This window comes from Argentina silus (assembly GCF_951799395.1).
Source record: "Argentina silus genome assembly, chromosome: 5".
In the NCBI taxonomy this organism is placed as follows: Eukaryota; Metazoa; Chordata; class Actinopteri; order Argentiniformes; family Argentinidae; genus Argentina; species Argentina silus.
The window spans coordinates 747,545-759,788 of NC_139659.1; the positions used below are offsets into that span (position 1 = coordinate 747,545).

A 12,244-nucleotide genomic window follows, 5' to 3' on the forward strand; every position below is an offset into this window, starting at 1 on the left:
CACAGCGTGTTGGTGATGATGTTGGTTATAGAGCCTGGTGTGTGCCATGTTCACCTCACATCTTGTGTCTTTACCAAAATAGAAAGTGGTTAACTTAACCCCTGGTTACTGCAGGAGCTGCGGGTTGAATGTCCTCACCACCATGTTAACAGAAGAGAGGGACTGTGCCCTGCAGTGATGTCACAGAGCAATTTGTACTCTGTCTTCTACCCTCTGCTTAATAATATGCACATTCCACCCACATCCCCCTCCCCCTCTTCCTACACACACACACACACAAAGTATGGACTCTCTTTTGTGCATAGTGTTAGACTGTTCCCTGGTGGTCAACTACCAGAAGAAAAACACTTTAGAAGTATGTGTTACTCATCAAATCTGTGGGCTTCTACCCACTGAGAATATAATGAAACCAACTCCTCCACGATCCTCTGGTCAAGTTCTTCTCTGCCAAATCACCACACCTGTTCCCACTCAGGTCCTCAGCCCTACTCTCCCACACACACCCTTAATATTCAGTCTTCAGTGTATATGACTGACGTTTCATACTCAACAGTATTCGGTTACATTTACATTACATTCATGACATTTAGCAGACGCCTTTATCCAAAGCAACTTACAACAAATACATGTGTTTAAGTCAGTGAATCATCTCTCCATCAGTCATCATAAGATACAGTAATCAATGCTCAGACCAGGGGCCATTGGTTGTTGCTTCTCTATACAGTACTACTGCTGCTATAGCTGTTAGCATTGGCTTGTGATACTAGGCATCAATCTTCTCCCAGAGGCACAGGACACGCTTCTGTTGTAGAATTCACTCAAATCAATTAATGCCAAATATTAATAATAGTGTAAAAAAATAAATAATAATAACATAATTCAGTCTCTTCAGGAAAGAATTATGTTAGACAACAACTCTCTGCAAAATAGTCCTACCTGGCCTGAAAAGGGCATGTGGAGGGAGGGTTCTTAGAATGTAACATCCAATGAAATTGTGAGCACATTCTCCCATCGCTCCGTCCAGTTCAATCCAAACCAGATCAGCTAGTGTAAAATTCTCCATCTCGCAATCTGGGATAGTTTTCAAATAGGTAGTCAAGTGTTAAAATCCTGGAAATATGAAGCCACGGCCCTCTACTGGGGTACGGAAGTCAAGTTTCCCTGTTGACCCTCATTACAAATAGTTTACCGTTGGCCACTTTCGACATTCACTGTTGTTGATATTTTTATGTTTCAATAAACTTTTTCATGAGTTTGGGGTGTCATTATCAACATAGTTAGCAGTCATCACCATCAATCACCTGCATCATAGTTAAAAGACGATTGTACCCCACTGGAAACCCATTGGAAACCCCATTGAAAACCGCACTTCCGTACCCCAGTAGAGAGCTGTGAAACGTCACTCCGTGAGTCTCTATGGCAGTGGTCATTTCTGCGGACCAGCAGATGTCGCTATAAGCACCGTTTTCGAGGCCTCACGGCTTTTTTCCGGTCCAATTTGAATGTAAGCCAGACAGGTTCAGTCAGTGGTTGTCACAACAGCTGGAGAAGCAGGACAGCAGCAACAAGCACATAGTGTTGAATATAAAAACCCTCTGGTTGAACACCCTACTCTTCTTCTTCCAGGGATCAGAGGTTTCAAACTACGACGATCCTCCAGACTCCAGACATGCTGTGACTTATATTCAGTGGTAAGTAATAAAGTCTTAATCATTATAAATAATTGTAAATCTTATTACATCATAGATGAACCACCTTTCATTGAAACAAGGTTTTGTATGTACTCAATGCATGACATATTTTACTATAGAATTAAAGCCAAATTCGTCATGTAATGAACTGTTCAATGGGTCAAGAAGCTGAAACCTGATAGAGGTGGTGTCATATTCCCCATCACCTTGCCCTGTTGGCAACAGAAACGCTGGATTGTGTTATTCCTGAATACAAACTGAACTGTCTGTGTGTGTTATTCTACAGTACTGTACACCCAGTCTATAAATTACTAGTGGGACAACATGGAAGGAATGCTGCCCATTTCCTGGGTGGTTCCTGACTGTATCACCTCTCTTGGTCTAAAAACAAACATGTTGTAATAAACGTGTGAGAGGGAATAAGTAGAAAACATGACAACATTGACACACACCAGACTGGAAGTGTCAAAGTCACACTGCAAGTAAACACACACATCGTCTTCCTCAGCACTGTCCTACGTGGCTGACAGGATAGTCGCCTGCTGCAGCCCATCAAAGAAGCTGGAGGCAGCAACAGGATGACGGTACCTGGCCACAGGTATGTGTTTCACAGGATGACTGTACCTGGCCACAGGTATGTGTTTCTCAGGATGATGGTACCTGGCCACAGGTATGCGTTTCTCAGGATGATGGTACCTGGCCACAGGTATGTGTTTCTCAGGATGATGGTACCTGGCCACAGGTATGCGTTTCTCAGGATGACTGTACCTGGCCACAGGCACGTGTTTCTCAGGATGACTGTACCTGGCCACAGGCACGTGTTTCTCAGGGTCCATAGCAGGGGCTTAGGTGGGGTTTTTTCTCTTAATTTTGACATGTCAAAAATATCTATTTGTTGTAGTCTTTTAAGTATTGCATTCTGCATTCTTCTGTTCTCTTAATGCTCTTCCTCCTGTTTCCTTCTCTTAATGCTCTTCCTCCTGTTTTCCAACGCTCTAGGAGAGGTGAGGACGGTCTCTAGTGGAATTCCATCCAGTTCCAGTCACAACAACCCCTCTTAGATGGCCTTGGGAGAGAGGGACGATGTGGGAGAGAGGGACGATGTGGGAGAGAGGGACGATGTGGGAGAGAGGGATTATGTGGGAGAGGGATTATGTGGGAGAGGGATTTCTCTGTACTCTGATAATGACGACTCATCTGTCAACTCCCTACTGGGAAGTGGATACGTCTGAAAACTCCAGAGAGCAGGTGATTTCTGTTGAACATGTATGAAAGAAATCATGTCATCAAACAAAAGTCACTCAATAAAGCGATAGTCAGACTTAATTGTAGCTTTATTACTGTCATCAAACCAAAATATCTTCCCTTGGACAGAACCTCTATCTACACCTGGTAAATAAGTGCTTTAACGGTTTCTTAAACCAACCTTACAAACATTGGTAAAAGTCAGCTCCAAACAACAAAATAGAAACAGTCTAGGATCGATCTTACATCCATGATCGCAAATGATAGACTAGACAAAATAAACCAACACAGTCAACAAATAGCTTTTACATTCTCTCATTTTTCAACCAACATTAACCCTTCAAAGCTTATTTGATAAACCTCATGAAAGTGGCTAATCTCATTAACGTGAGACTCCTTTCTTTGGTGAGAACGCTGTTGCACATGGGCTGGATCACAAAAAGGGATATAAAAACAGTTTGTATCACCTATGAGAAATAACGTTACGTTATACAGAAAATAATAGCCACTGTAAATTAATGTATTTAGATAGATTGCCTACTCTCAAATGTCAGCTTGGTTTGAGTAGACCCAATTTGTCAGTGTAATTCAGCCTTGCACAGCTGGGTTAGAAGGGATATCTATCCATCTGTCTATCCATCTGTCTATCCATCTGTCTATCCATCTGTCTATCCATCTGTCCATCCTTCTGTCTGTTACTCTTTCAGCCAGGTGAGCAGTTGAGGTGTGAAGTAGGTGATGATGATGTCAGCGCCTGCAGCAGAAGGGGGGAATGTAGGACATTTAAAAGGTGCAATAATCACACCTGTTTCCTTCTGCAAAACATCATGTCATGACACAACTTTTTGAGAAATAGACAAAGCTGTTTTTCCACTATTTTAGGACCAAATTGTGGACAATTCTATTGTGGTACATCTAAGATCATCTGACCCCAGAACACAATAACCTTTGGGAGCGGAAAAGGCAGTAACATTCACTCATTTAGTGCCGAGGGTGAATAAATTCGCCCAAATTGTCGACTTTATTAATCAAAAATTTATAAATTATGATGCTTCATTTTATAGCCAATCAAAGTGTTGTTGCTAGGTAAACACCACATAAAACACTTGGCCCTCTAGGTGGTGAGCGTTCCGGAATTCTTTGGCAGTTAGTGAATTAACAGGTATTATTATTCATGCCATCTCTACATAGATAATATAACATAATAATATCTGCCATTTAGCTGACGCTTTTATCCAAAGTTACATTGCAGTGAGTACATACATTTCAGTATATATGGTCCCAGCGGGAATCAAACCCACAACCTAAGCGTTGTTAGCGTCATGCTCTACCAACTGAGCCACAGAAGATCATGTAGAGTACGGAGGACTATTCCTCCAGACCCAGGTCTCCCCCCCAGACCCAGGTCTCCCCCCCCGTCCCTCTCATCTCACCTGCCCTGCGGAAGGCCGTCATGGCCTCCAGTACCGCGGTGCGCAGGTCGAAGGCCCCGGCCTGGGCCCCGTGCCACAGCATGGCAAACTCCCCCGACACGTTGTACACCGCCAGGGGGTGGTTGGGGTGCTGGGGGAGGGTTGTCATGGTGAGAGAGACAGAGATGGTGTTTGTGAAAAGATCAAATCCAATCAAATTGTATTTTGTTGTGTACATCGCATAGAACCCTCACTGACATCGTGAAATGCTTTAGGAACTTGTTCCTCGATCAACAACAATCAACGAATCAACATTCCAATATAATATAGTGGGATGAATGTTGCAAAGTACTTTCTTATCAAGAGGATACCAGCAGTGTGTCTAGGAGAGGAGGGAACTCTGGTTCCAGAGAGAGAAGGTCATGAGAGTGGATCTACAGTATCTGCTGACCTTGTCCTTGACCTCCCTGACTATGTCCAGATAAGGCAGTCCTGGCTTCACCATCAGCATGTCTGCCCCCTCCTTCACATCACGTTCCTGAGAAACACAACAACAACATCACACACAGCTGTGTTAGTGTTTTCCTCTAACACACACAGTCGCACAGCACACACACACACACACACACACACACGCACACAGCTGCACACACACACACAGCCGCACACGCACACACACTCACCACAGCTCTCAGCGCCAGGCCCCTTGCCCCAGGAGGAAGCTGATAACTGCGCCGGTCTCCAAAAGCTGGCTTAGACTGAGCTGCATCTCTGAGGACAGGACACAGATAACATCTCTGAGTACAGTACACAGATAACATCTCTGAGTACAGGACACAGATAACATCTCTGAGTACAGGACACAGATAACATCTCTGAGTACAGGACACAGATAACATCTCTGAGTACAGGACACAGATAACATCTGAGTACAGGACACAGATAACATCTGAGTACAGGACACAGATGACAGAGCAGGTCAGTTCATGCCTGATATATTAGTAACAAGGTCAAAAGACTCATTATTTACCTGAAGGGACCGTAGTAACAGAATCAGTATTTACCTGAAGGGACCGTAGTAACAGAATCAGTATTTACCTGAAGGGACCGTAGTAACAGGAGGCAAACTTAGCACTGTAGCTTAGCACGGAAACCTGAGGCACAGGAGAGGAGTCAGACATGGTTGTCATCTTATTTGTTTACTGACTCGCTTTTGGAGTAAATAGCAAGATACCCACTTTTAAAAGCAAACCTAAAGTCTTTTCCTATCATAGCATATCCTACTTGTTTCTAAGATAGAGGACACATGACTCTGTAGTAAATACCACTGTGTATAGTAAGTGTTGCTAAGCTAACACATTAGGTACAGACGGTGTGTCCCAGCCGTTACCTTGTTTCCCAGGTCGTTGGACATCAGCGCCTGTTTGATGGCGCCCACGCGCCCGTCCATCATGTCAGAGGGAGCGATGATGTCACAGCCTGCAAGGAGAGGAGCAAGAGACCTTAGGCCTCACGGAATCTTAGACCACATGGAATCTTAGACCACATGGAATCTTAGACCACACGGCATCTTAGACCACGCGGAATCTTAGACACGGAATCTTAGACCAAATAACATCTAATATCATCTGTTACAAAACCTGTCCAAAGGAGTGGAAGACCAACATTCCCCAGAGACAGAGGGATGGGAGGGGGAGGAGGAGGAGGAGGAAGACCAACATTCCCCAGGGACAGAGGGATGGGGAGGAGGAGGAGGAGGAGGAGGAGGAGGAAGACCAACATTCCCCAGAGACAGAGGGATGGGAGGAGGAGGAAGACCAACATTCCCCAGGCAGAGGGATGGGAGGAGGAGGAGGAGGAGGAAGACCAACATTCCCCAGAGGCAGAGGGATGGGGAGGAGGAGGAGGAGGAGGAGGAGGAGGAGGAGGAAGACCAACATTCCCCAGAGACAGAGGGATGGGAGGAGGAGGAAGACCAACATTCCCCAGAGACAGAGGGATGGGGAGGAGGAGGAGGAGGAGCAACATTCCCCAGAGACAGAGGGATGGGAGGAGGAGGAGGAGGAGGAAGACCAACATTCCCCAGAGACAGAGGGATGGGGAGGAGGAGGAGGAGGAGCAACATTCCCCAGAGACAGAGGGATGGGAGGAGGAGGAGGAGGAGGAAGACCAACATTCCCCAGAGACAGAGGGATGGGGAGGAAGACCAACATTCCCCAGAGACAGAGGGATGGGGAGGAAGACCAACATTCCCCAGAGACAGAGGGATGGGGAGTGGTTGTCAGGCTGTAAAACTGAAAGTGGCAGTTGGTCACCGAGGAGGAGGAGGAGACTCACCGGCACGGGCGTACGCCAACGCCACCTCGGCCAGACGCACGCAGCTGGCGCCGTTGTCCAGAGTCCCGTCCTCACGCAAGATACCTGAGAGACCATCACAAACCACCGTCATTCTCCCTGCCGCTGCCAGCCAAGGAAACTACATATTTAATTATTAGATATAGAATTTTTCCGGCTCACGTGAGGTTGCATTTCATCCAACACGGCCTGCAACCAATACAAGTTGGACACCCCTGATATACTGTCTGTGCATTGTGGGGTGTGTCAGAGTGCATTGTGGGGGGTGTCAGAGTGAAGGGAGGGAGATAGAAGACAGTGACTCACCACAGTGTCCGTGTGACGTGTAGGGACACAAGCAGACGTCACACGCCAGCACGAGGTCGGGGAACAGAGCCCTGACCTTCTTCACTGCCAGGACCGCCGGAGTGGCGTCTGTGTCCGCTCCCGACCCTCGCTCGTCCTGAACGGACCGGGGAGAAGGGACGGAAGAGCGGGAAGAGAAGCAGGCGTCATCCCACTGAACTCTACGCCCTGGCCAGAAACACTGCTGCTGTCTACAGATCGACCTACCTTTTCGATTTTTGCAGGCACGCCGAAAATCAGCACGCACTTCAAGCCGTTCTCCACAAGGGGGCGTAGCATGTCTTCCAGTTTATTCACTCCATACCTGAGGTTAAAAAAAAAAAGTGGGTATTGGGCAACACAGGGAAATGAAGTAGTCTAACTGCCAGGTGCCAGGGCCATGTCAGTGTTTAGAATGACACTGTCAAGAGGAACTTCCTTATGAAGGCACTGAAATGTATTTGATCCCCATAACATAAAAACATGCTGGTTTTGTCCATAACATCCAACCAGAGTAGAACCTAACTGAGTTAACGACCGTATTTGTTGGTTGTCAGGGTCATTTCCCAGTGTTCTACTGAAGGAATGTGCTTCAGTAGAACTGTGTCCAAATGGTGCCTCGGGAGGGAGGGAGGGAGGGAGGGAGGGAGGGAGGGAGGGTGGTGAAGGACAAAGAACCAACCGATTCTGTTCTTATCTCAGTTCTGTGGTCGGCTCTGGATCCACCCTGTCTGACAGGGTTTATCTGGAGGCCACAGCACCCCCCCACCCCCCCACCCTCCTCCCCATCCCCCTCTCACTAATATCACTTACCTGGCCTGTCCTGGTAAACTGGCAATAGGTTCCACAGCATCGGGACTGTCACTGTCAAAGAAGACAACAAGAAACCTGATGTGTCGCACAAACATGACACATGAAAACAGGGGGACTTATCTGTCATAAGCATCACCACACAACACCACCTCCAGACCGAAGCTGTGACTAAAGACTAACGAACTGGAACCTACGTGACGAAGATGGGGTAGATGAGGTTCTCCGGTCTCAGATCGGAGGCACAGCTCTGCCAGTATCTGAGGGTCGGGTGGAAGTAGCCACTGTGGAGGACAGAGTCGACCGGCTGCATCATGGCCCTGGGAGGAGAGAAGGGAGAGGAGATGGAGGGAAACACACACACCGGGGAGAATACGTTTGAGGATAAGTCTTTCATTCACAGCCACCATTCTGAGACGTGTCGGACTGGTGTTCACACACTTCTGCTTCAGCCTCCTCAGCCACATTCACTGACCAAGCACGCGGAACGCCCGTTCAGCCCCAACTAAACAACTGCATGACTTTGAGTGACAGCTGTGTTAATGCAGGTTTAAACACAGCTGGAGCAAAAGGAATTGCTCACATTCTGAAAACACACCACTGATCCCAGTAACTCTGGAAGGTTGTATTGGCATGCACTTCGGGAATGGATCGTTTTAAATATGCATGAGCAGGTAATCACACTTGACTACAATGACTAGGGAATAATGACTAGGAAGATAAGTTCATTTAACTCTAGTCGAAAGAACATCATATTCATACCAGAGAGAGGAAAGACAGAGAAAAGGTGAGAGAGAGAGAGAGAGAGAGAGAGAGAGAGAGAGAGAGAGAGAGAGAGAGAGCGATATCAGCTAAAGTCTGCCTAAACACAGACTGGAGCGCTACAGTCACTGACGTATGAATATGAATGAGAATCATAGCTGAGAATGCGCTGTTAGCGAGCAATCTAGTTCTTGGTTGGTCGTTGCTGAACTAAATCTATTAAGAACCGTATTTCACACGAAAGTTTCATTTGGGCCGGTGACTTCTCGAACAATACGATGTACTTTCGGCTCCAACGATCAAGGCTGCATGTCCACCGCACACTTCTACAATGAGCAAGCAAACCTGCAACTTCAGCTCACATTTCTGCATGAACGACATGATTACCGCACAACGAAACAAACCAAACCAAACTGGCGTGACGTTATACATTGCATACACGCAAAAGTTAGTTAATTTCACACAAACAAACCCATGAATGTCAATGTTCTTACCCTTGGACAGTTCGCCTTCTTTCCTGGCGCAGGTCGCTGATGAACCGCGCGGCCACCGTACAGTCACATCCAAACGCGTTACAGTCCAAATCTCGCGATACGAGAATCAGCGCGACTGAAGGAGGAAAACATTCCAGCAGCCAGCAGCTAGCCCGCTAGCCCGCACTGAACCAGTCTACGACTAACACCCACCACCTGGACGCCCGTAAGGTAAGAACCACTGGGACACTTGGGGAACACACACACAGAGTGGGGGAAGCAGACGGCTACAACGCTTTTCATCAGACTCTGATTCGGAGTGGGTCTGGAGAGAGGTGCTAACGGTAGCTAGCTGCTGGAGGAATCCTCCTCCTCCTCCTCCGTCTGTGTCTGATCAGAACCGAGCTAGAAAGATGCCCTCGTCGTCCCCTTTGGACTGACCTCATCTATCGGTGCATGTTTTACTGAAACAGAAATGTCTGACTGACGAGGAATGATGTGGCGACTTGAGCTGTCATCTCTACCGTCGGTACGACGTCTGACAGCAGCAGCGGCCATGACCCTCGTCGTCTGAACAGGGATCAGGGATTTTAATATAACATTTAAGAACATTTATTTCAACCTTTATTACCGCCCTCAGTCAGCCAACACACACGTTTCTCTACCCGAACAGAAGGACACGTTATCCCTGTCGATGTCTACAACTGTGATGACAGTGTGATATTTCAGTAAATACGATGCAATGTTGTGGATCTTCTCCTTTAATTGGCTGTTTCTGTTTCTGTCCAGGTTGAGGAGGTTGTTTCGATGACCGTGTCCCCAGTGGAGAGTATGCTGCCCTCCGCCACCACCTCGCTGCCCCCTCTCATATCTTCAAACATGTGATTGTCAGCAGCCTGACTGTCGGTGCAGCAGTGCCTCCTCCTGGGCCCTCGGTGGATTCCTGCTAAGACGTCCATGTCTCCTCTCCTCCACACTCTCCCTCCCTGAATCTGGAACATCGCCTCATCTGAGTCGGCCCAGTGACTCAGCCTCTCAGTCAGCCTCTCTGGTTGAAGAGTCTCCACTCCCTCTGCCCGCCTGCCCGCCCGCCCGCCTGCCCGCCCGCCCTCCCTCTGCCCGCCCTCCCTCTGCCCGCCCGCCCGCCCGCCCGCCCTCCCTCGGCCCGCCCCTCAGCCATGCTGTTCTCGCTGCGGGAGCTGGTCCAATGGCTGGGCTTCGCCACCTTCGAGCTCTTCCTCCACCTGGGGGCGCTGTTGGTCTTCAGCGTGCTGGTCGCGCTGCGGGCCGACTCCTTCGCCCCCGCCATGAGCTGGTGGCTGGTGTTCGTCCCGCTGTTCGCCGCCGACGGCCTCAGCACCTACTTCACGGCCATCGTGTCGATCCGTCTGTACCAGGAGAACGAGAAGCGTCTGGCCGTGCTGCGGCTGCTCTGGGTTCTGACCGTGCTCAGCCTGAAGCTGGTGTGTGAGGTGCTGCTGTGCCAGAAGCTGGCGGAGCAGGAACAGGCCCGCGACCTCTGGTTCGGCCTCATCGTCTCCCCGCTCTTCATCCTCCTGCAGCTGCTGATGATCCGCGCCTGCCGCGTCAACTGAGGACGGGCGGGGGGGGGCAGTCATGTGTCATGAGAGCATAGCAGCCATAAAAACGGTCTAGGTTTACTGAACACACACACACACACACACACACACACACACACGCTGTGGGGTGGATGGAGTAGAAGGGCTGTGGGGAAGTAGAAGGTGTGGACGGAGCCACAGAGAGATGAGGATCCTGGCCGGGCTCTCCTCCCCCCTGCAGACGGAGGGACGGGGTTCTCCATGGGCCGGTCCTGGCCTCGGCCTGCTCTGCATGGCTCTCCTCCCCCCCTGCAGACGGAGGGCCGGTCCTGGCCTCGGCCTCGGCCTGCTCTGCATGGCACTCCACCTGGACGTCGCTGTCCGTTCGTTCGTATTTAATGTATTTGATCGGTGTTACGATCCTATTGTTTAAGCATGTATCCGTGGCCTCGTTTTATCCTTTAAAAAGTGTCATTCCTGATGTGAAATTGTGTTGGTGGAAAAGGGAGGAACACTAAAGCAACTGAATCTGTCATTTGAATCTGGTAAGTCTGCCACTGTGTCTGTTCTTCTTTCCTTGTTTGCTTGTTTTTGGTACCCTTGCTGTTATTGTTTGTATATATATGTAAATAAACCATCAACATTTAAGCTTATCCTGTATTATTACACTTGTCAAAGATGAATGAAACATTATTGTTCAGTTGTTGTGTTGCATGACTGGTACACGTACAGCTGTATCAGACTCAAGTAGATGTTATCCGTTGTCTCTTGCGATGACTGAGCTTCGCCACAAGGTGTCGCTGTTTGCATTGAAGATGGGCGTGGTGGTGAGTTTCCAACGTCTAAGCCAACACTGGGAAGGCAATTCAAGTCACAATAAAAGCAAAGTTCACAAGGGAGTGAGTTAATGGAAGGAGAAGCCATAAACAGTGATATCATAGCTCAAGCTGCATAACAGTATAATGTTGGAAAATAAAATTTAAGAGTTTTATTGAACAGTTGGACCGTTTTGTACTGAGCACTAGGCCCAACTCTCGACATCTTACGTTCCTATTCCAACATGGAGGAGGGTGGTTCGAATACGTACAGTTCATCCCAGAGGATTCCGTCTAGTTTCTCTTGTCAGGACTAGTAGAATATAATTCCTCATAAACGATCAAATACAGTATCTACACATTTTTGAGAGCTCTCACGGCGAGGACGTGTTTTATTGGTCTTGGACTTTGCTCAGATGAACTACATAGACCATCCGATAGAGTGAACTGTAAATGTTAAAAGTTCTTAAAATAGTCTCTCTCTCTCTGTCTCTCTCTCTCTCTCTGTCTCTCTCTCTCTGTCTCTCTCTCTCTCTCTCTCTCTCTCTTACATACACACACACTGGTACAATGCCTGGTAAGTATTTTGCATTGAATAATGTTAGCGGAATTATAAAGGACTAATTATCATTTAATGACATCGAGCACGGACACTAGTCTATAACATGGGACAGACAGTTTCCTACATGGATACTAGTCTTTAACATGGGACAGACAGTTTCCTACATGGATACTAGTCTTTAACATGGGACAGACAGTTTCCTACATGGATACTAGTCTTTAACATGGGACAGACAG

General features: G+C 47.9%; 2 protein-coding genes and 1 long non-coding RNA gene across 3 annotated transcripts; 2 read left to right on the forward strand and 1 right to left on the reverse strand.

The window, feature by feature from the left end:
- The first annotated feature begins 1,550 nt into the window (after positions 1–1,550).
- On the forward strand, positions 1,551–3,005 carry LOC310804963. Its single transcript, XR_014554225.1, has 3 exons — positions 1,551–1,691; positions 2,200–2,289; positions 2,691–3,005. It is a non-coding gene; the product is annotated as an uncharacterized lncRNA (long non-coding RNA).
- A 2-nt stretch (positions 3,006–3,007) lies between these two features.
- Positions 3,008–9,190, reverse strand: alad (aminolevulinate dehydratase). Its single transcript, XM_083670426.1, has 12 exons — positions 9,094–9,190; positions 8,035–8,157; positions 7,841–7,891; positions 7,256–7,352; positions 7,010–7,145; positions 6,686–6,769; positions 5,739–5,827; positions 5,447–5,502; positions 5,032–5,119; positions 4,800–4,886; positions 4,370–4,499; positions 3,008–3,690 (listed from the first exon to the last, which is right to left on the reverse strand). Exons 2-12 carry the CDS (start codon positions 8,151–8,153, stop codon positions 3,632–3,634), a joined length of 996 nt encoding a protein of 331 aa, XP_083526552.1. The 5' UTR covers positions 8,154–8,157; positions 9,094–9,190; the 3' UTR covers positions 3,008–3,631.
- Positions 9,191–9,200: 10 nt separating this feature from the next.
- Positions 9,201–11,260, forward strand: tmem203 (transmembrane protein 203). Its single transcript, XM_083670427.1, has 2 exons — positions 9,201–9,303; positions 9,862–11,260. Exon 2 carries the CDS (start codon positions 10,251–10,253, stop codon positions 10,665–10,667), a length of 417 nt encoding a protein of 138 aa, XP_083526553.1. The 5' UTR covers positions 9,201–9,303; positions 9,862–10,250; the 3' UTR covers positions 10,668–11,260.
- The last annotated feature ends 984 nt before the right edge of the window (positions 11,261–12,244 follow it).

Excerpts from the sequence above, each read along its gene's own strand:
- tmem203 (XM_083670427.1), top strand. The coding sequence starts at position 10,251 with ATGCTGTTCTCGCTGCGGGAGCTGGTCCAATGGCTGGGCTTCGCCACC.
- alad (XM_083670426.1), bottom strand. The coding sequence starts at position 8,153 with ATGATGCAGCCGGTCGACTCTGTCCTCCACAGTGGCTACTTCCACCCG. Across the intron at positions 6,770-7,009 it reads CACGTCACACGGACACTGTG|GTATCTTGCGTGAGGACGGG; the intron begins GTGAGTCACTGT and ends ATGGTCTCTCAG. Across the intron at positions 5,120-5,446 it reads TGTTACTACGGTCCCTTCAG|AGATGCAGCTCAGTCTAAGC; the intron begins GTAAATACTGAT and ends TCCTGTCCTCAG.